This window comes from Pungitius pungitius, chromosome 7 (genome assembly GCF_949316345.1).
Source record: "Pungitius pungitius chromosome 7, fPunPun2.1, whole genome shotgun sequence".
Classification (NCBI taxonomy): domain Eukaryota; kingdom Metazoa; phylum Chordata; class Actinopteri; order Perciformes; family Gasterosteidae; genus Pungitius; species Pungitius pungitius.
The window spans coordinates 7,150,689-7,172,279 of NC_084906.1; the positions used below are offsets into that span (position 1 = coordinate 7,150,689).

The window sequence follows — 21,591 nt, forward strand, 5'->3', positions numbered from 1 at the left end:
TATTTTTGTCACCCTTTATTTAGAATAAAAAAAGTTCCACTCAAAACAAATGTACAAATACGGTAGTACAACAACAGAAAAATTACCTAAATCAATTAAAATGAGCAAAATCCACATTTAGATGGGCTTGATCTTGAAGTGTAGGCCGATGAGACTGAATACAAGGCATTTCAGATCTTGCACCAGGTAATAGAACACGCGAAGACCTTCAGGGTCCCTGAAACAAAGAGCCATTTTGAAAGTTAAGCTATTTGTCACTAGCAAATATACAGTGACTCCCTTCCCCGGGACTGGGTGCATTACTCACTTTGACTGGTTGACGTCAATCAAAGAGCCAATTTTGGAAGTTGTGAATGAAATGTGCTCGTCTCCAATGACAATCTCCAGTTCCTGTGAAAATTAGGGCAAAGAAAGGCTTCAATAACTTTTATGGCCAAAGCCATCGAAAATCTTTCATGTGTCCGACTATGTGATTATTGAAGAAATAACTTATGTCAAATCAAATGTTGAGAAATGTGGTCGTCTACATGTGCTGTACAAGTTTGTGACCCTATTTAGAATACATCAGGTCAAAACAAAAAATGTTTTCTAAGACAGAAATGGACAGAACATATTTTAGTAGATCACATTATCTGGTCACTCATGATGAATACGAGTGACAAACCTGTCTGCCAACTCTGTCGGGAGGAGGCCACAGAGCGTCGTCTTCCTTGGTGATCTCACTGTCATCAATGATCCTCTTTAGCTCCTCCATCACACTCTTGTGTACGTATGCCTGGGTTGGTACAAAGCACAAAGATGGACAGGGTCAAACTTTATAAATGTGTGGAGCCGGGTGTAACACGGATATGTCGTGTGAGGATTTATTATATGCACATCTGATTTTCTTAACACCAAAATCAGGTTTTAGCTTTTATACTGTGTTTTGACTGAGAATCACTGCATTGTAAACCATGACCACCAAGCCCCTTAAGGACCAACCACAACACTGAGTGCGTGTTACATACAATAATACAATAATGCGTGAAAGCACCCCGAATCTAGTCAAAGACGTATGTCGTTTGTTGACGGGAGATTCATTCAACAATGAAAGCAACCCAGACACAATTACTGCGTATTATTGGGTTTACAGTAACTTGCTTATGCACACCAACGTACCTCCTTCCTGATCATGACGTCATTCTTGTAGTTGCTGTTGTTCGCGTACCTCAGTTTACCTGAAAGAAAACGTTCAGTCTACAGTTAAAGACCTTGAAACGACGGAACACTTTAACACTCGTTTTGTTAACATCCCCGGAGGCCACATGGCGCTCACACGGCATGGATAGGTCTTAAAACAGTGCTGCATCTGTAAACCTATATCCTGCAGTATTAATCCAGTTCATACATGAATTAGTTGCAGCCAAATTAAAACACGGATGAAAGAAAAGAGATCATCTGCGACTAGCAACTCGTCTCGAGTAGGCTGCGGCCTAGCCACTACCAGGTGGCTAGCTACGTTAGCTTAGAAGCAGCTAACACATTAACTTTACCGCCAAATTGTACTTACCGTCGGGTCGGAATTCAAATTCCAGAAACTCGTGACCAAACTTTCCTTTGTGCCCAACATAATATCTCAAATAGAAGTCACTTGTTGACATTTTGAATCTCCAGAAAGTACGCTCTTAAGCCAAGTGCGCGGAACAAAACTCGAACGGCAAGAAGCGCTTTGCCTCGCCACCCATGTACGCATGCGCAGCTGGTCATGGGTCTAAAGGATTTTGATGCCCCGTAAGATGTCTTCCAGGCGTTCGTCACTACACTATGGACCTATGCTATGGACGTTATTACTGTACCTGAAATGAATTCGTATGTTTTTGTATTGAATCCCCTTATTCAAAATGGCCATATTTCAAATAGTCTCTTTTCTTTTGTATTTAGTTTGATGACTTTTGGACCCAAATTCCCTTTGGAGTAGGGGTTCCGCATTAAATAGACTGAACTCAGGGAAAAATAGAGCGCGACTTTTACTCGTCGTCGCATATTACTGATGTCATAACTCCCCTCGCCAGAAAACGGCTCCGACACGTGTGGTGGTAGTTCTAAATTATTATAATCCATGGCAGGCTCATTTTCTCTTGAGCTTGAGGATTTGTTGAATCCTTTGCCTAAGTTTGCTGATCCAGAGGATGACGACGATGAGTTGACCAAAGCCAAAGTGGTAGAAGGATTCAATGAAGATGAGGACGAAGACGGGGTTGGCCTCAGTGCCTTGCGAAAGCACAACACATCGTTACTCTCAGACACGGACAAACGGTATGTGGGGAAGAAGATCTCTCGTAAACAACTGCTGATGGATATTGAGGCGTCTGGTGACGACGACGACGACGACGATGATGAAGATGAAGATGATGAAGACGACGATGATGATGTAAAGAGCATAGAAGAGCTAGAAGAAGGAGATCCTTTGGGGAATGAGGGAGTTGATGATGAAGATGATTTTGAGGATGAGGAGGAGGAGTTGGCAGGCAGTGATGCTAAACTGGCATCTAAGTCAAAGGTTACAGACATAACCCTTCCTCAAGGAGTGGACTTCCACAAACTGACAGAGGACATGGATGACTTGGGTGTGAGTGAAGAAGATGATGATGATGACGACGACAACAACAGTGGCGAGGAGGAGAGCGAGGACGATGATAAAGACGCCATGGATGAAGTAACTGCCCGCACATTTTCTCAAGACAAAGTGGACAAGGAGGTTGAGAAAGGAAAAGCTGTGAAGGACCAGCTGGCCCTGTGGGACCAACTGCTCGAGGGTCGAATCAAAATCCAGAAAGCTCTGGTAACCGCCAACCAGCTTCCACAGACGCAGATCTTCCCAGAGTTCAAGAGGAGGGGTGGAGCAGAACTTGCTGGGGAGCTGAAGAACACGCACAAAGCTCTGAAAGCCCTTCAAAGGTCCTTGCTGGAGCTTCACGACCAGCTGCTCTACCAAAACGCAGACACGAGAGCCATTGCTCTGGGGACGTCGGAAGCTCCGGATGAAGATGAGGAGATTAACAGCGACGAGAATGAGGATCTAGAGGCGCCCCTGCACATGGGTGTAGCGCCCAAACGGAAACTGGAGATGGCAGAATATCCGGACTTCATGGCCAAGCGTTCTGCCGCTTTCCAGCCGTACCGCGACGCCACGCTGCAAAAGTGGCATGACAAAACCCGGCTGATCATGGGCAAAAGCAGCAAGGGCTTCGGCGCGTTCGACAGAAACATATTGACCCAGGTGGAGCAGGTGCTGATGGACAACGAGAGGCTGGTGCGGCGCACGCAGACCCGACGCTCAGAATACAGAGTCCTGGGGGTAAAACAGGACGCTGCTCTCACCTGTGAAACCATCTCTGCAGAGGGCGAGGAGCTGCAACAGCAGCTCAAAGCGAACACGCATCTGAATGACCTGGACGAGGAGATATTCGATGACGACGATTTCTACCACCAGCTGCTCAGAGACCTGATTGAGCGCAAGACGAGTGCATCGGACCCCAATGACCAGGTCGCGATGGGCAGGCAGTGGCTGGCCATACAGAAGTTACGCAGCAAGATCAAAAAGAAGGTGGACACCAAAGCCAGCAAGGGGCGTAAGGTCCGATTCGACATCCACAGCAAGCTGGTGAATTTTATGGCTCCTATTGACCACAGCTTGGTGAGTGACGAGGCCCGCAGCGAATTGTACCGCGGCCTCTTTGGGCAGAACTCCGCTGTCAGGGAGTGACGTGTCGGAGGTACTCAGGAGTACACACCGAAGTGCCAGGATGTAAAAAAAGCGGCCTGTGTGAGGACTGAGGCCGTGGATGCTCTTTGTCAGAGCATGGAGTCAAATTAATATCATTAATACCTTTTTTATACACTGTGTGTCCTTTCCAAGGAAACAAAATGCATCCGTGTTAAGGAAGAAAGATCATTTTATTCAAGTAAAATACGTACAAATGAAACCTCTTTTGAAGGTGGAGAACTGTTGTAAAAGGTATATTCTGCACATCACTTGTCTCAATAGTATGTTTTTTTTTCTTTTTCTAGTTAGTAAACAAAGCACCATAAAAAAACTGGTTTATATTAACAGACAATAGAATACCTGCATTGTGAAACTGCTAATTCAGAATGTCTTTTTGTTTCTGGTACATTATTCTTTGAGATGTTTCACAATACATCCTCAATGAGAAAATAAACAAATTAAAGCAAGTTCCAGTTATCTGCAGTCCTTTCCATACATACATGCATTGCATCATTTAAACGTATGTCCATCAACAGCATACATACAAGGAAATAATGATTAAACCAGATAGTCTGTTTTGGTACACTGCAGCCACCCGTGTGTAGTGTATTTACTGTACTTTATATTCAACCTTCCATAGTTATACTCAGTATGGATATGAGACATGCATGATGCATTCCTGGTTCCTAACTCGTAATGAACACAACTCATCTTCAGTATTGGGATTTCATCATTTAATTCAAATTCACGTTGTGGTTTTTTAATCCTCATCATTGTCTAAATATTGCTTTGCTCATCAGCAATATCACCAAAAGAACTATTAATGTAGATTCATGTTGGCCAACACGTAGTGAATCTAAAATATATAATATAGATATTGCATAGGCCCTTTTCACTTTGACATTTTCCAGCCATACATCACTTCGATGTTCAAACCTGACTTCAGTCAGATTACGGGCGTTACAGACAATACTGCAAATGCACCATTATATCAAATCTATATTCACACAATTCAGCTAGCTTAAAATACATTTAACAAAAGAAGCGCAGCTAACTGGCTGCGAGGTCATCAGTGAGGCAGAACACCAAAAATGCATGACCCCAAAATTCAGACAAAGAATGACTTGGTAGCTTTTAAGTTAGCGACAGCCACATTATCATCACTTTTCTCCGTTTCAGTAACTTAACTTTTCAACCTTTTCTCAGCATCTATAATGTGGCGCCACCCATGTGGTATTTACCTTTTATTATGTAGATGAGGAAAACGTCAGTCTTAAAATAAATATGTATTTATGAATCAAACAAAAAACATGTGTCAACGCAAAGCAAACAGAGTACCTGAGAACTTTATCATGACAAAATGTACATAGGACAAAAACCCAATCAAACACTTGCAGTGCAATTTTACATGTTGACATTTGAACAACTCAGTGCAATAAGAAACTTCCCATGTGTCTTTCAAATTAAACCTGGATACAACGCATCTGAATATTCCAGTTCAAAAGGATTCAAAAGAAAGATAATACCTTGTGGTTATTTCGTGACAACTTCTTATGAAATGAATTAAGGTAACGTTAGCATCACATTGAAATAAAAATAAATCTGTACACAAAAACAGCTCTTTGGTGATTTCATACATATATGGTTTGAGGTGGGAATCGGTTGTTTAAATTGACAAATAACTGATTCAGTTTGTTAGATTCAGATAAGACAACGCAAGACGCAAACGTCTGAAATATCAAACCATTAGTGCATTTTTTTCAAAATACAGTAGAACCAGTCAAATCAGGATTTACACAGATCTTGGAAAAAAAAAGACATGACAATTGCAATGCCAAAGAGAGGTCACACGGTGCACCTTATAACCGCAGTGAGCCAAGGTAAGGCCTTGCCTTTAGACAGCATGTCGCTTGAATGCATTCATTGCCTGGTTAAAGGCTGTCAGGTGTTGACATAACAGCGCCTGCTTCGTCAGTGCTGTGGTAACGGCAAGCAGCAATATGAAATTAAATAGCAACTTAGCCCCTTTGCATCCTTCCACATCCCTCCTCACATATAGTACACAAACTGAAGAGAAATACAACTGAAGGCGGCTTTAAACGCCGTGAAAAGGGATTTCATTTCTTCATAGCAAAAAGAGGCCTTGTGTGTCCCTGGAAATCAGCCCTGCCTTGTTAACCGTAGTGTTGCCCCCCCACACACTCAGTGAGGCCGGCTGCTCGACTCCATGTTTGGCTGCTTCTTGGTTGTCGTCATCGTTGCATAAACATTTACCCATCCGTTCAGCCGCTTCGTCAAACCGCCGTTCAGAATATCCTGGATGTGCTGGACAATAAGATTTATGGCAACTGCAACAGGAGACAAAGAGATAGTGTAGTCAGGCTTAGCCACAGTATGTGTGTCCTTTGTGTGACCATTACATCAGAGTCAAAAACCTACACGGCACATCTTTGAAACCCAGAAGGTAACGATAAAACGATAAAACCGCCGTTTCATCCCACGCACGTAACGAAACCAAACATCGACAAATGCTGGATGGATTCCCCGGAAATGTGGTTCAGACAATCATAGAAAAGATATCCACTACTTATAGTAAAACCCATGACTTCCCCATCAGTCGGAACAAATGACGTGGCAGCAACTTGTCGATCACAGGTAAGCACCTCCCTAACACATACCCTCTTTTATCCTCCATTTTGCTGGCACTTACTAAATGAACATGATGCTGTATTGGAGAAGATTTGAAACTACCAATCGAGAGAAAAAACTCATGTTTATAGAGGGAATAAATGCCTCGAATGTGAATGCAACAGAATTACAGCCACATGGCCAACATGGCTGTAGACTCGGGGTGGCTGGGTACAATTGGATACGAATAAAAGACACAACGGACATGAACTGAGTACCCTGCTTGATGATATGTACACTTTAGTTTCCTTTGGATGGTTCCAAAGTTCCCTTCTTGAGTCAACAGACCCATCGGTTTGGTTTCCACAGTAGCAGATGTTTTGAGAACACCATTCCCAGTTTAGAAGCCAACAACAAATACAGCTGTATCCTTTTTGGTAAGACTGTTCAAACAAGTGTCTAACATCTGGACTCCAAAAGCAAAAATACTCACCGAGATTATCAACTCCTCTCGGTATGATCACATCAGCATATTTCTTTGTCTGAATAGCGGCAATGAAAGGACAGAAAGGTTGGGTTGTGAGTCGAGGCTCAGGGCCACATTCATTCCAATGAGTAGAGTTACAGTAGACGGAGAAGAGCACTTACTGGCAGACAGAACTCCTCAAACGCAGGCTTCACAAAAGTAATGTACTGGGCTAAAACGCTTTCCAGGTCACGTCCCCGATCACTTATATCACGCAGCACTGGTAGATGAGATAAGAGCAGGGGAGAGTCATCTTTAACTTACAATAGATGGCTTTGAGGATCGTATGGTCTTCCTGCACAGGCTGTAAAGCTGTGTCCCTCTGCCTCCAAGTCTCTGGATCAACCTAAGCTACCGGCCGGATTTCCCAAAATGTCCAACCATCCTTGACTTGGCGGGGGTTGGGGAACTGCCATACTTGGATGTCTCACCTCTTCGAGATAGACGTGTATCCGCGTCGGTGTCCACAAACAGCTTCATTTGGAAAAGGTCTCGGATCTCCTGAGAATAGAACATCAGGATGCCCTCGAACAGCACCACGTCAGCAGGGTACACGGTCACCGTCTCTTCCTTCCTGCCACGCAAAAGACAGCACATGAAAACATGAGGGTTCCTCTGGAACCCAAGAGTGCATTGAACCAAGCCATGGTTTGTTGTAGTGAACGTTTCCTTTGTAAAAGGAAAAATCTTTACAATATTTAATTATTCAGTTGTCCAGGGCTATGTATATATATAAAAACATTTGCTATATATATATATATATATATTTATTTATTTATTATACACACATACATACATACACACACTAAATTTAGTTCTACTCTTTAATAGTGCCTTGGCTAAAACATATATATGCAAATATGTTGTGTCAGTGTGTAGCTGTAGGGATACGACTTTTTCACCTGGAATGAGAAACAAAGTCATAAACGGGAATGTGTACGGTTTTTCCCTCCTTGATGTCCCACAAAGTCGAGATTATAAGGTCGCAGTCAAAGGCATCTATACAAAAGAGAACAAAGCCGTTAAATCATTCCGGCAGCAGGATTTAATACATACAGATTAGCAGCTGGAAGGTCCTCTCAGAGCACAAGGCAGACGTTCCGCAGGAAACACACAGCTGTTTCAGCCTTTCATTGATCACCCTGCTGTGGCATGTGACAAGCTGATTAACACGGACACACCTGGGTGGTCAAAGTTGAACTGGCCCTTGAGTGCCATGGCCTTCTGCTCCGGGGTGAGGACCCTGTAGAAGCTGTCTTGGCTGAGGATGGCCACCTGCCGCTGGTGGTGGTCGATCTCGTTCTGGCCCAGCAGCTCCATGATCTTGCTGCACACCGACGACTAAGGAGCACAAAAAAGTGGCTTGGGATACGCCAACCTCAAACTTAGTCTGGCAAACAGATGCCCACACAGGCGGCGTGTGTGGGAGAGCAGGTGGCTCTGTGAGCGGTTACTCTTGTGGGAGAAAAACACGGCACAGTACTGGGAAGTCCCACCCACAAAACAACGGTGTTGACTCAACCACCTATAATGTCCACCTACACGGCCAACATTAGAAATAGGAAATGCATATAGCGGCCTTGTCCAAAATGGCTTGAATACCTCTCTGACATTTGGATAACAACATTTAAAGCACACATCGAGTTGAAGCAAGCTTTCTATTGTATATGAAGTCCAGATAATGTCTGACAGACCCTGCTGCAAGCAACTAAAAAAAACTGTCCATGTCTGGTCTGAAGAAGAGAGAACATCACTAATTGACCGACCTGACATTTAGTGAATACTGAATCGCGAATGATAACAGTTTTAGTTTAGTCTCATGACAATAAAGACACAATTGGTGTGCCTGTGAGCCAGCTTGAGAAATGAGGGCAAGTGACAATGCAGTGAGGGCTTGAAACAGAGGTTACATCAGTATCACAAAGAGGTTAAAACAGGTTTCAGCAGAGAACACAGATTATGAAAAACAAAAAATCATCACCAGAGTATTTCATTCATAAATGTATGCTAACAATTACAGCTGGTTGGTTATATTGAACTTCTTTCAGAGGCTGTAAATGCGTTCTATTGTTGTCTGGTTTCAGGTGCTGATAGCTGACTGTGCAGGTCACGCTAATTAAGATCTATTTTCATATCAGCAATATATTGGGAGTCCTTAAGTCTGATATCCACATTTTTAATCACCTAAGATAAATGACCTATTTGGACAACCCACGTGTTATCATATTATGATATAATATAAGCAGTTTGCCTAAACACCCATTACGGTCAATATGGTCTGTCTAATTGCTTTGACGGCCACGCACCTTCCCGCTGGCTGTCCCTCCGGCCACGCCGATGAGGAACGGCTGCCGATCAATGCTCTCATTTTCGGCTTGGTCACCTTGCTTTGTCTCGCTGTCTCCTGCCATGCTTCATCTGCGACACGATGCGGCCCTCTAAAAACACTCTCGCCGGGGTGAGGGAGCTCCTCGCGCGCTCCTCCCATTCGGTGATGCTTTGTGACGACGAGGGGGGGGGGGGGGGACATGTAATATCGTGATGCTAACGTCGACGAGATGAAGAAATCAAAATCTCACTAATTGCCACTAAATCTGCATAGTCGTAGTTTCACGTTTGAATAAATGTATTTATTTCAGTATATTTCTTAGATTTTGGGTGCACCTGCTCATCTGCCCATGCATGCAATTTACGGTAATGCGCGCGCGCGCGCGCACACTGGCGCGCACAGACACACACACGCTCGCACACTCACACGTGTGTATATATACATGAGCACACACAGAGTTACATATATAAATATAAATATATATATATATATATATATATATATATATATATATATATAACGCGTATGTATATATATATATATATATATATATATATATATATATATATATATATATACGCGTATACACATACGCACATACATGTATGTGTGTACAGATATGTTTTAATGTAATTCGTCAATGTAAGCATTTGTAACATAGTTAATATGGGTTAGGATAAATCCTGCTAAAATGGCTGAACTACGCCATCTACTGTTTTAATGTGGTACCTGAACGGACCAACGGACCAACGGGATTGTGGGAAAATCCTCCATTAAATTGAGGATTAAAAAGGAGGTAACGTCTTTTTTTTGTATGTCCGTGAACAATGTTTACTTTATGTACTTTAACAATTAATTTATGGTGTAGCTTTATTATTTTGGATGTTTGTTATCTTCGTTTATATTTGCCTTGGTCTTTTATTAATTAATGTGATGTTTTGTACATGTTTTAGTGTTTGTAATAATGTCGGGTTAGCTAGCTAACACCCGTTTTCTGTCGTCCTCCTAGACACGTGATCCCAAATTCTATTTGTGTCCGCTGTTTTATCAGGTATGTTAGTTTGTTTAGATGATTATTATTTACCACTATACGATCATTGCATAAGTGTTTGTTCATTAAATTGAGGATTAAAAAGGAGACACGTGATCCCAAATTCTATTTGTGTCCGCTGTTTTATCAGGAGCTCCAGAATCGCAAGTAAAAAGATAGAGGACACTTCATAGGAGTTACATTGGTGCCGTGACTCGTCCATGACTACGCCGGACCGGGCAGGTGTCTTCTCTCCGCTGCATCGACTTGGAGCTGAGGTCCTTTGGTTTTGAATGTCGGTCTTATTTAGCTAATAACTGCCATATTTCTTTAGGACTGAGTGGGTATTTTGATAGCAGGTATGAGTTTTAATGTCTTTGCTACATCTGGCATGACTCCTCTCAGTTTTGGCAGGGGGAGGGGGCTGCACATCACACCGGTTCCCTTTTCATTAGCTGACCAACAAGTCGGAGATAGGACAGCTTTTGGTGAGGATTTGGTACACAGTCCTTTCAGACGTGGGGGGGTAGTGACACCTCAGAATCAGCCTACAGTTGAGTTACCTCCACCACAGTGCGCTAGTACATCAGTTCCAGACCCTCTCTCGGATAGTGGGAGAGTAGTTGACCAGATGAGCACCATTGTGCAACGGATAGGGCAGCAGCTAGCTGAGAGCATTATGTCACATCTCGACACGTCAAGACCCGCAGCCTCTGTACATTCAAGTCATGAGGAAACGACCCAACCAAAAGACTCCAGCCGCACACTGGATCTTTCCCAAGTGCAGCTTGTAACTCAGAGAGGAGTCAAGGATCCACCTGTATTTCGAGGGGAGACTTCAGATACACTATCTGTCGAGGAATGGGAGGATTCAATGAAAAATTACATCAGAAAGAGTGGCATTCGGGTTGAAAATCAGGCTGAGGAAATTCTAATGCACCTAAGAGGCAGAGCCAAGGACGTTGTGAGATTTGGAGTAAGAAACGGTGAAGTTGATGTCCAACATAACCCACAGGCCATCTACGGGCTCCTTCGTAGACACTTCAGTACGAGCCATTGCTCTTCTGTGCCATTGGCTGACTTTTACTCCACCATACCGAAACAACAGGAAGATCCATATGAGTATTGGCTTAGACTGAACCGAGCCGCTGATGTTGCTGCAAGTTGTCTTGAGGAGCAGGGAAAGATGTTTGACGGCCCCAGCATTGAAGTCACACGGATGTTCATTAGACACTGCCCCAGTAAAGATCTAGCACTTACTTTTAGGTCCAAGACAATCGATAGATGGTCAGCTCGTGAGGTTCAGGAAGTGTTAGATGAATACCATCTGGAGAAGGGATTTAGGTCTTCTGCAGAGGGGGTTAGCAGAATCGACATAAATAGAGTTGAGGTTGGCAATATTGTAACTTCAGTCCCAGACATTCCTGGACAGAAGACGGCTGTGGATCAAGAGAACTCTACTCTGGAGAGGTTAGTTGGAATGCTAGAGAAGGTGTTGCTCCAGGGCCCGGGTTATACTCAGGTCAACAAAAGGCCACATTCCAGCAACAGACTCCCGAAAGTTGAGGGGTTAAATGAGATACCGTGTTCCATATGTAATGACGCTTCTCACTCTGCCCTCACCCATTGCCGAGAGAACAGGCTCTGTTTCCGGTGTCACTTACCTGGCCATCCAAGACGCACCTGCCCGGAAGGAAGACGTCATTCTGGGAATGGTCAGCAGGGAAACTAAATGATCTGTGTGCAGGGGAGGACAGCGCAGATCGAGTGAGTGAGCCTCCCACCTTGGATTTGACAGACATTGATGATTACGAAACATTGTGCCACACCTACCGTAATGTAGTTGCATCTCAAAAAACACTAATTGTGCAACGCTTGCAAAAACTCTCGAAGACTGATAGTCTATTCTACACAGATGTGACAGCTGATGGTGGGCATACTCTCAGAGCATTGATAGATAGTGGATCTATGGCATGCACTATAAGCGAGACAGCCGCCGCAAAACTTTCACAGTCCATCCCCGATATGGTAAAGAAGTCAGCTGAGGACTTTGTCATTGTTGGATGTGGGGGCCACCTTGTCACACCTTCTGCCATGTATGACTTTGCTGCATCAGTTTACGGATATAAAGTAATAATTCCTGTTCTCGTTGTACCAGGACAAACTGATGAGATGATTCTAGGTAGCAATGCCATCAAGTGGCTCATACCCCGGATGGAAGAAACTGTTACTGGCCAAAACATCACATCTCCAGAGAACAATGCTCGAGATGATATGCTGCCCCATTTGACATCCCTGCTGTCTTACTCGGATGGATGGGAAGGTGAAGCTGTGCCAAACAGAATAGGCACGGCCAAACTCAAAAGATGTGTCACTCTAAAGCCGATGTCTGAACATCTTGTGTGGGCTAAACTTCCTGCATCTGACATCTCTGCGGTGGGAAGGGCGGTCGTCATAGAACCCACCCAGTCAAAAGCCAGGCCTGCACAGATTTTAGTGGGAAGAGTTGTTACCTCTTTATGGGGAGATGGCTGGGTTCCAGTCAAGATATTAAATCCCACAGAGAAGCACCTCACCATTAAAAGAAATGCAAAGGTTGCAGATGTGTCCCCCTGTCTCTCTGTACAGGACCTACCTGAACCAGATCGCGTCCAATCCAATGTGCAATGCACACAGAGCTCACCACCTGCACCAAGGTCAGAAGAGGAGATATCACGCATCTTGAGTGGCATGGGGCTGCAGGATGTGGACCTTTCGTCTTGTGAAGTTTCCCTCAAGTGGAAGGATAAGCTCCTGCAGCTCATTGAGCAGTATGAATCCAGCTTTTCAAGGCATAAGATGGACTGTGGTGAGGCGGCAGATTTTGTCCACAGAATCCGTTTGGTGGATGACAAACCCTTCAGATTCCCATACAGGAGAGTCCCACCGTGCCATTATGACAAGCTTCGGACTGCTCTTAATGAGATGGAGGAGTTGGGGATAATTCGTAAGTCTCAGAGCGAGTATTCTTCTCCTCTCGTCCTGGTTGCCAAGCCGTCTGGCGATCTCCGCATATGCAATGACTTCAGGTGGTTGAATGCAAGAACAGTGAAAGATGCACACCCATTACCTCATCAGACGGACTCCCTTGCTGCACTTGGTGGCAATGTGTTTTTCTCCACAATGGACCTCACATCAGGCTTCTACAATGTCAGGCTGCATGAGGACGACAAGAAATACACAGCGTTTTCTTCCCCATTTGGTCTCCATGAATATAACAGGATGCCCCAAGGCCTCACAAACAGTCCTGCCACCTTTATGAGAATGATGATGTCAATCTTTGGCGATGAGAACTTTACAAGCCTGTTATGCTACCTGGATGATCTTATGGTCTTTGCTCCATCTGAACAGGTTGCGCTGGAGCGCCTGCAAATGGTGTTCTCACGCCTGGCTGCAAACAACTTGAAGCTCTCGCCTAAAAAGTGCCATTTTCTTCGCCGATCTGTCAAGTTTTTGGGACACATCATTAGTGGAGATGGTGTTCGGACAGATCCCACTAAGGTACAGGCTATAAATGATGTACAGGAAGCTGACCTGATGGAGGCTGATGAGAAAACACCTTGTGCAAAGAAGATCCGATCTTTCATGGGAATGGTTCTCTACTACCATCATTTTATTGAGGGATGTTCAGCTAAAGCTAAGCCGCTGTTCAACCTTGTGGCTGAGCCTGCGACACCGCACAAAAGAGGGAGATGTCATAAACCAAAATTCAAAAAAGGCAGAGTTAAACTGTCCCCGACGGACTGGACTGATGAGTGTAGGGAAGCATTCAGAATTCTGAAACACGAGCTTGTGCACAGTGTTGCGTTGGCCCATCCAGATTTTGGTGCACCATTCATCCTCGCTATTGACGCCTCCTTTGATGGCCTAGGAGCTGTACTCTCCCAGTTGCCTCCTGATGGAGAAGTTGCCAGACCTGTGGCGTTTGCAAGCAAGACACTGTCACATTCCCAGCTGAACTATCCAGCACATCGGCTGGAATTTCTTGCTCTTAAATGGGCAGTTTGCGACAAATTTAGCCACTGGCTGAAAGGGCGGTGTTTTACCGTCTGGACGGATAATAATCCATTAACCTACATCTTGACTAAGCCTAGGTTAGATGCATGTGAACAAAGATGGGTTTCCAAACTTGCAGCATACAATTTTGATCTGAACTATGTCCCTGGTGCAAAGAATGTGGTTGCCGATGCACTGAGTAGGGAGCCCTTTGTCCGGTCATGCATAAGCCACCGTCTTGTAACTGAACCGTATGCATTGTTATTGAACCATGTGAATGGAATGTTGGATAGGACAGTACAAGATGCATTCAGATGTACTACTAACTGCCAGTTGGTTGTTGACCACTCCGAGGAGCATGCGGTGGTCACTACACCTTCTCCGCAGGGGTCCCTTTCTTCACAAGATGTCTCAGCTGTGTTGGATGCACACGACTCTGGAGGTGTCAGTCAAATGAGAGGCACTGAACCGGCTATTCTTCAGCTTGCCGATGTTGATCAGATTGATTCTTTACCGAAGAGTGAACTGGTCAATTTGCAAGAGCAGGATGATGTCTTGAGCAGGGTTTTCTTTTACGTTCAGCGTCACAGGAGGCCCTCTAGGCGTGAACGTGCTGGTGAGTCTCGGGCGGTGATGAAACTGTTGAGACAATGGTCTAAGCTTTCCATAAAGAATGGCATGTTGTATAAGGTAAAGAAAGACAGACAAATGAACACGACAATTCACCAGATTGTTGTTCCAGACTCCCTGAAACTCCAAGTCCTCCGTGGCCTCCACGACTCATCAGGTCATCAAGGGCAGGCGCGCACACTCTCTCTCGCCAGGCAGAGGTTCTTTTGGATAGGGATGGAACGTGACATCATCAACCATGTGCGAAACTGCTTTCGCTGTATGGTTGGAAAGACCCCGGAGCCTAACATCCGTGTTCCACTTGAAAGCATTATCACCTCGGAACCAATGGAACTAGTATGTATTGACTTTTGGACAGCTGAGCAGACTGACAAAAAGAGTGTGGATGTTTTGGTTGTCACAGATCACTTCTCCAAATTGTCGCATGCATTTCCTTGCAAAAATCAATCAGCAAAGCAAGTTGCCCGTCGTCTCTGGGATGACTTTTTCTGCATCTATGGTTTCCCTAAACGCATCCATTCAGATCAAGGGGCTAATTTTGAGAGTCACCTCATTAAAGAGCTGATGGAGATGGCTGGCATTCAAAAATCACATACCACCCCGTACCATCCTATGGGGAATGGAGTTGTCGAGCGATACAACAGGACCCTCGGGAACATGATAAGAGCTCTGCCACCCCAGTCCAAAGCCAAGTGGCCACAAATGCTTCAGATGTTGACATTCTGCTACAACTGCACCGAGCATGAGACAACGAGTTTTGCGCCTTTCTTTCTAATGTTTGGGAGAATTCCACGTCTGCCTGTCGATGTTATGTTCCAGCATGCTCTCCCTAACGGGGCTGTTGTTGGCCACAATGAGTTTGTCGCTCACTTGAAGCGGGACCTGTCTGAAGCTGCACGCATTGCCCGGCTGAACAGTCGGACAGAACAGGCTCGTCAGGCAAAGAACTACAACCGCAAGGCAAAAGGGTCACCGCTCACTATAGGTGACAGAGTGCTGCTTGCAAATCGCGGTGAGAGAGGCAAGAAGAAAATTGCAGACAAATGGGAGTCCACAGTCTATGAAGTGACGTCTGGGAGGCCTGAAATCAATGTGTACAGCATCAGAGATCCTGTGACAGCAAAGGAAAAAGTTGTTCATAGAAACCTCCTTCTGCCTGTTAGTTTTCTCCCTGTGGGAGATGACAACGCCTTGGAGTCATGCTCCCCTTCAGTGGCGGGAGGTGAACAATGTGCCCCAGTGGTCCCTGTTGATGTACAGGACAGTGTGACAAAGACAATTGACTGGCTCCAGCAAATGGATGAGGAGAGTGATGAGGACACCACAGCCAGCCAATCGGATGTTGTGAGTGCTTCACCCTCGGAGACTGGAGTGACTATTGCCCCACGCGCTGTGTGTGAGGTTTTGGATACCTCGGATCCTCCGCTACAAGCTCTACAGTTGCCTTCCCCTGAAACTTCTAGTGGATGTGTGGTGTCTCAGGATGCCTCATGCCAGCCCTCGGCGGTGGAAGTTCCAAATATTGTCTCCCCGGACCGGGCGAATGAGACACTGTTAGATGCAAGTACACAAGAACAGGTGGTTTGTGCACAGCCACCTCCCCTTTGCACCAGGGCAGGTAGACCTGTAAAACCTCCACCTCGGCTCATTTGTGAAATGAATGAACAGATTGTAGATGGCTCAGTGTCATCGGTTGATTCTTTGTTTTATTTTGTGAAGAACATGTTTTCTGGTTAGAATGCTTTGAGTTGTTTTACAGGTACCTTACAGTTGTATATGTCATATAGCAGTGTTTACAGAAAAGAGGTGTACACGGCATCTTTTGTGTCTACGTTAGTGGTGGGATTGGCCAATCCGTTGCTGACTTAATTCTACGTGAAAAGTTTTCTTAACTGACTGAACTGATTATGCTTTTATGACTAAGCACCTGGACTTTGGTAGATGGTATCTTTGTTATTGTTTTTTTATTCGGTGTGCCCCAATTTAGCAGAATTTAAGGGGGGTGTATGTAACATAGTTAATATGGGTTAGGATAAATCCTGCTAAAATGGCTGAACTACGCCATCTACTGTTTTAATGTGGTACCTGAACGGACCAACGGACCAACGGGATTGTGGGAAAATCCTCCATTAAATTGAGGATTAAAAAGGAGGTAACGTCTTTTTTTTGTATGTCCGTGAACAATGTTTACTTTATGTACTTTAACAATTAATTTATGGTGTAGCTTTATTATTTTGGATGTTTGTTATCTTCGTTTATATTTGCCTTGGTCTTTTATTAATTAATGTGATGTTTTGTACATGTTTTAGTGTTTGTAATAATGTCGGGTTAGCTAGCTAACACCCGTTTTCTGTCGTCCTCCTAGACACGTGATCCCAAATTCTATTTGTGTCCGCTGTTTTATCAGGTATGTTAGTTTGTTTAGATGATTATTATTTACCACTATACGATCATTGCATAAGTGTTTGTTCATTAAATTGAGGATTAAAAAGGAGACACGTGATCCCAAATTCTATTTGTGTCCGCTGTTTTATCAGGAGCTCCAGAATCGCAAGTAAAAAGATAGAGGACACTTCATAGGAGTTACACATTGCATACACAAATATACATTTACATATCCATAAATATATAACGCTTCTTCTGGTATAATACCATCTTGTAAAAGGAAATATATTAATATATATTTACGACCTTTATTTTAGAGGAATGTATCGCACATAGTAAACAGTTTATTTCAGTTTGAGTACATTGAACCGGAAGTACTTTTTACACGTGTGACCTCCTCCAGAGAGCTGACGTCAGCCTAGTGAGTCTGAGACCGATGTAATGTGCTCACTGGCCGCGGTGTAGCCTGTAATGACAAACTGACTACTTGCCTCTGCGGCTGGCTGAACGGGACGATAATCGGGACATTAGCAACATGAGCACAATGTTTGCTGACACTATTCTAATCGTGTTCATCTCTGTTTGCACCGCGCTGTTGGCCGAAGGTGAGTGAAATCCTCCCGACTGTCCCGACAGGCTGCTCGAGTATGGAGGCATTTTACTACCGTCCAGGAAACACATTCCCTCTCAATTGTTTCACAACCTTCTACATTAGATAGCGCAGCCGTGTTTTTCATGTGATTAATATTGATTAATGTCTTTCAAATGTCTTTGACGACAAGTTGGGTGCTTGCTATACAGTTAATATCGCTAATAAAGCTACGTTAAGTAAAAAAGACGTTAGTATGTCAGACGGCGGAAATGACTTCCGGTTTACATTTCCACAATAAAAGACTTGCATTTACGTTCTTTACAATATATGGAGTAACTATGCTTTATTAATATCCTTGGTAAACGTAATGTGACAGTTATTGGACATTTAATGTCCAAGAAAAGTTGATTAAGAGTTTTTTCTTTTTTTAAACCTTCCCAGCATTCGGTAGCCACAAAGTAATCAGACAGAAAAATCGTACAAATGTATATTGTATCAATGCATATGTTGCCCAATATGAAACCCACGTTGCACAATATGTCTTTATTAGATACACAAACCTCTTCTTCTGCCCCCCCCCCTCCCCCTCCCCCCACAGGGATTACCTGGGTTTTAGTATATCGCACTGAAAAGTACAAGAGGCTAAAGGCTGAAGTGGAAAAACAGAGCAAAAAACGTAAGTGACTCATATGTGAACGTCATACTATATTTTCTCCATTGGCTCTGTAGACTTTTAATGCATTATCTGTTGCCTGTTTGATATTAGTTGAGAAGAAAAAGGAAACCATCACAGAATCTGCAGGACGTCAACAAAAGAAGAAAATTGGTAAGTTCACCGTTAACTCAATTGGTGGAGAAATAAGGCAAGCCTAAAAGCTAAAACCTCAGCATGTCTTAGCATTTCTTCCCTTTGCCAAGTGTTCTTGATAAGTGATGTTTGCCTCTGAATGCATTACAGAACGACAGGAAGAGAAGCTGAAGAACAACAATAGAGACTTGTCCATGGTGAGAGACCATCTCTTTGCAACAAATAGGCAATGCTTAGACTTCTTTATATTAACATACCCACTAGAGCTGCAACTAACGATTATTTTAATAATCGATTCATCTGTCGATTATTTGTTCGATTAATCGATGAATTGGATAAAAAAAATAAAAAAATGTAAAAACATTAATTTCCAACCCTTTATTGAAAAATAGAACTGACTGTGCACTTTCTAAATATGTTTTGCACTAACAGATTGCTCCTTGAACATCCCTAAGTAAGCAAATAATAAATACACAATAAATACATACACACATCGCATGATGTATACTTTACAGCCGCCAAATTAAATATATTAGGCACAAAATCATGAATCATTTCCGTGGTGCTCCTGTGCCAGGCCACATCGCTTTTGCATATCTTACAATCAGACATGTCAACCCTCCCGAATTTCAAAGCCCCTCCCGAAAATATCCCGGACCGACCTTTCTCCTGATTTCCACCCGGACATCAATATTGCTGCACCACCCGTCACTGAGCGCGCTGTTTCAGACCGAACAATAATAAAGGTTACACCTTGAAGTCGAGCGCGGCGATTAGAACGTAAAACTACTGGCGCTGCAAAGAAAACCGCAGCACCCCCCCCCCCCCCCCCGTTGCCCGCTAGGACCCGCACCCCCCATTTCAGTGTGAAATATTTAGGTCGCATTGGCTTCTCTTCCTCCGCATGTTTCAGAACAGTAGTACGGGTCTCTCCGATGTTCTGCTGCGCGAGCGCTCAACTTTTTTTTTTCTCAGCTCTGCGCGGCGCGCGCAACTTTCTTTTAATACTCAAAGATAATAGTCGCGCGACACAGCGAATCGATAATGAAATTCGTTGCCAACGCTTTTAATAATCGATTTTAATCGATTTCATCGATTCGTTGTTGCAGCCCTAATACCCACTCACATCAGGCCTGGGAATGTGGTTGTTTTGGCTGTAGTAGACAGCATTTAAAGGCTTTCCTACACTTTTACATTAGTCATGTTGGTGTTGTATATTTCATTAGTGCCAAACTGCATTTGTCCTTGTATTTGTAGTCAGATGTTACCTGACTTCAAATTTCCCTTTTTAATTGTGTGTGTGTTTTGGTTTGCAGGTGCGCATGAAGTCAATGTTCGCGATAGGCTTCTGCTTCACAGCGTTGATGGGCATGTTCAACTCCATGTAAGTGATGCACAAGGTTAAAATCAAGTTGATTTACGTTTTCATTTCTTGATGTATAGAAACGATCAATCGAAATAAGAGAAAAGTCCAAATGCTGACATGACAAACATTTTTCCCTCTGTGTCGATGAGGAATTGTGGATTGAATTTGGCCAAAGCAAATCTTGTGTGTTTGGTAAAAACGTCTCATTTGTTCTGTTCAGCTTTGACGGACGAGTCGTGGCCAAGTTGCCATTCGTGCCCCTTTCCTACATCCAGGGGCTGTCGCATCGCAACCTGCTGGGCGAGGATTACACAGACTGCTCTTTTATCTTCCTTTACATCCTCTGCACCATGTCCATCAGACAGGTAACGTCCCCCTTAGACCCGGTTCAGGGGCAGTGGGGGCCAAGCATTAATAGGAGTCATGGGAGCTCAAAGTGGGTCTGTCACATGAATTGTATCAGGATTCAAGATCATTTGTTCTTAAATAGCAGCATGTTGTGTTGCTAGCCTGTGGCCCAACAGTGTGAAAGTAATCTGAAAGTGTATGTTACATGATGTACAAATGAAAAATAAGATGCAAAAATATAAAGTAAATGTTTAATTTACTTAATAAGCGGTTTTGGTATCCCAGATATGTTACCGTTTCATCCTATGCACTTATGGGCAATTACTAGGCGAAATAACTAAAAAGTAGTATTTTATATCATTTTATACCAGGTTTTGAACATTTGGGGATAAGTTTCATTCTGCATGTTATGCCCCACAAAGAAATTAAGAACAGCAGTGTCCATATTTTCAGTTCTCTCATAGTCTCATAGCTATTTCCACTAATTTTTATTATAATATAATTTATTATAAGTAAAATACCCAGCATGCTACAATTCTCACCAAAGCGACAATGAGTGCCACGCTGAGTGTTTTCTTCTGCTTCTTCTCCCCAGAACATCCAGAAGATGCTTGGCCTCGCGCCTTCCAGAGCTGCAACCAAGCAGGCTGGAGGCTTCCTGGGACCTCCTCCCCAAGCTGCCAAGTTTTCCTGATCACCAAGCGGGCTCACCGGTGCTGTTCGTGCACATCGTGGCGGCTCCGTCCTCAGGGCACAGACGGAACTGGTTCTGCAGGGCTGTAGCGAACGGCTGAATCACTCCTGCTGGATTTTTCAGTCATGTTTAGTTTTATTTAACTTTTTAGAGTCTCACTTAGATGTAAAGAAAAAAATAAGAAAATTAGTCTGTGATTCCATTGATTACTAAAGGATACAGATGACACCTTGTGTTCAGCACAAGCCAGACATCATTTTGAGATTTGAATGATTCATTGGTGCAGTAACATTGATCCATTTGTCAGTATTATTGTATGTAATTGTCTGTATCCTTATTTCTTACATATTAATAAAGTTTATGATTACTCTTTGTTTTTCACTATTTCAATTTTATTATTTTATTCAAGGTTTGCCTAGCCTTCTTTTCTCCATTGGAAAGCCACATTCCCTCTGCACGGCCTCTTTTGCACACT

General features: G+C 43.6%; 4 protein-coding genes across 4 annotated transcripts; 2 read left to right on the forward strand and 2 right to left on the reverse strand.

Annotated features, from left to right (window-relative positions):
• On the reverse strand, positions 1-1,750 carry magoh (mago homolog, exon junction complex subunit). Its single transcript, XM_037469002.2, has 5 exons — positions 1,550-1,750; positions 1,159-1,217; positions 665-775; positions 308-390; positions 1-217 (listed from the first exon to the last, which is right to left on the reverse strand). The coding sequence occupies exons 1-5, from the start codon at positions 1,638-1,640 to the stop codon at positions 118-120; spliced, it is 444 nt and encodes a 147-aa protein (XP_037324899.1). The 5' UTR covers positions 1,641-1,750; the 3' UTR covers positions 1-117.
• Positions 1,751-1,879: 129 nt separating this feature from the next.
• Positions 1,880-4,065, forward strand: aatf (apoptosis antagonizing transcription factor). The gene has a single exon (XM_037468990.2). It carries the CDS (start codon positions 2,099-2,101, stop codon positions 3,743-3,745), a length of 1,647 nt encoding a protein of 548 aa, XP_037324887.2. The 5' UTR covers positions 1,880-2,098; the 3' UTR covers positions 3,746-4,065.
• A 1,007-nt stretch (positions 4,066-5,072) lies between these two features.
• Positions 5,073-9,395, reverse strand: uck2a (uridine-cytidine kinase 2a). Its single transcript, XM_037469000.2, has 7 exons — positions 9,206-9,395; positions 8,081-8,240; positions 7,802-7,898; positions 7,331-7,473; positions 7,022-7,119; positions 6,867-6,915; positions 5,073-6,093 (listed from the first exon to the last, which is right to left on the reverse strand). Exons 1-7 carry the CDS (start codon positions 9,308-9,310, stop codon positions 5,948-5,950), a joined length of 798 nt encoding a protein of 265 aa, XP_037324897.1. The 5' UTR covers positions 9,311-9,395; the 3' UTR covers positions 5,073-5,947.
• Positions 9,396-17,700: 8,305 nt separating this feature from the next.
• On the forward strand, positions 17,701-21,500 carry tmco1 (transmembrane and coiled-coil domains 1). The gene is made up of 7 exons (XM_037469001.2): positions 17,701-17,913; positions 18,499-18,576; positions 18,667-18,726; positions 18,859-18,905; positions 20,025-20,092; positions 20,295-20,439; positions 21,018-21,500. The coding sequence occupies exons 1-7, from the start codon at positions 17,844-17,846 to the stop codon at positions 21,114-21,116; spliced, it is 567 nt and encodes a 188-aa protein (XP_037324898.1). The 5' UTR covers positions 17,701-17,843; the 3' UTR covers positions 21,117-21,500.
• Positions 21,501-21,591: the final 91 nt, after the last annotated feature.

Excerpts from the sequence above, each read along its gene's own strand:
- magoh (XM_037469002.2), bottom strand. The coding sequence starts at position 1,640 with ATGTCAACAAGTGACTTCTATTTGAGATATTATGTTGGGCACAAAGGA. Across the intron at positions 776-1,158 it reads ACGTCATGATCAGGAAGGAG|GCATACGTACACAAGAGTGT; the intron begins GTACGTTGGTGT and ends GTACCAACCCAG. Across the intron at positions 391-664 it reads CCGACAGAGTTGGCAGACAG|GAACTGGAGATTGTCATTGG; the intron begins GTTTGTCACTCG and ends TAATTTTCACAG.
- tmco1 (XM_037469001.2), top strand. The coding sequence starts at position 17,844 with ATGAGCACAATGTTTGCTGACACTATTCTAATCGTGTTCATCTCTGTT. Across the intron at positions 18,577-18,666 it reads GGAAAAACAGAGCAAAAAAC|TTGAGAAGAAAAAGGAAACC; the intron begins GTAAGTGACTCA and ends GTTTGATATTAG. Across the intron at positions 20,093-20,294 it reads ATGGGCATGTTCAACTCCAT|CTTTGACGGACGAGTCGTGG; the intron begins GTAAGTGATGCA and ends TGTTCTGTTCAG.
- uck2a (XM_037469000.2), bottom strand. The coding sequence starts at position 9,310 with ATGGCAGGAGACAGCGAGACAAAGCAAGGTGACCAAGCCGAAAATGAG. Across the intron at positions 7,899-8,080 it reads GTTCAACTTTGACCACCCAG|ATGCCTTTGACTGCGACCTT; the intron begins GTGTGTCCGTGT and ends TCTTTTGTATAG. Across the intron at positions 7,474-7,801 it reads GACTTTGTTTCTCATTCCAG|GAAGGAAGAGACGGTGACCG; the intron begins GTGAAAAAGTCG and ends TTTGCGTGGCAG.
- aatf (XM_037468990.2), top strand. The coding sequence starts at position 2,099 with ATGGCAGGCTCATTTTCTCTTGAGCTTGAGGATTTGTTGAATCCTTTG.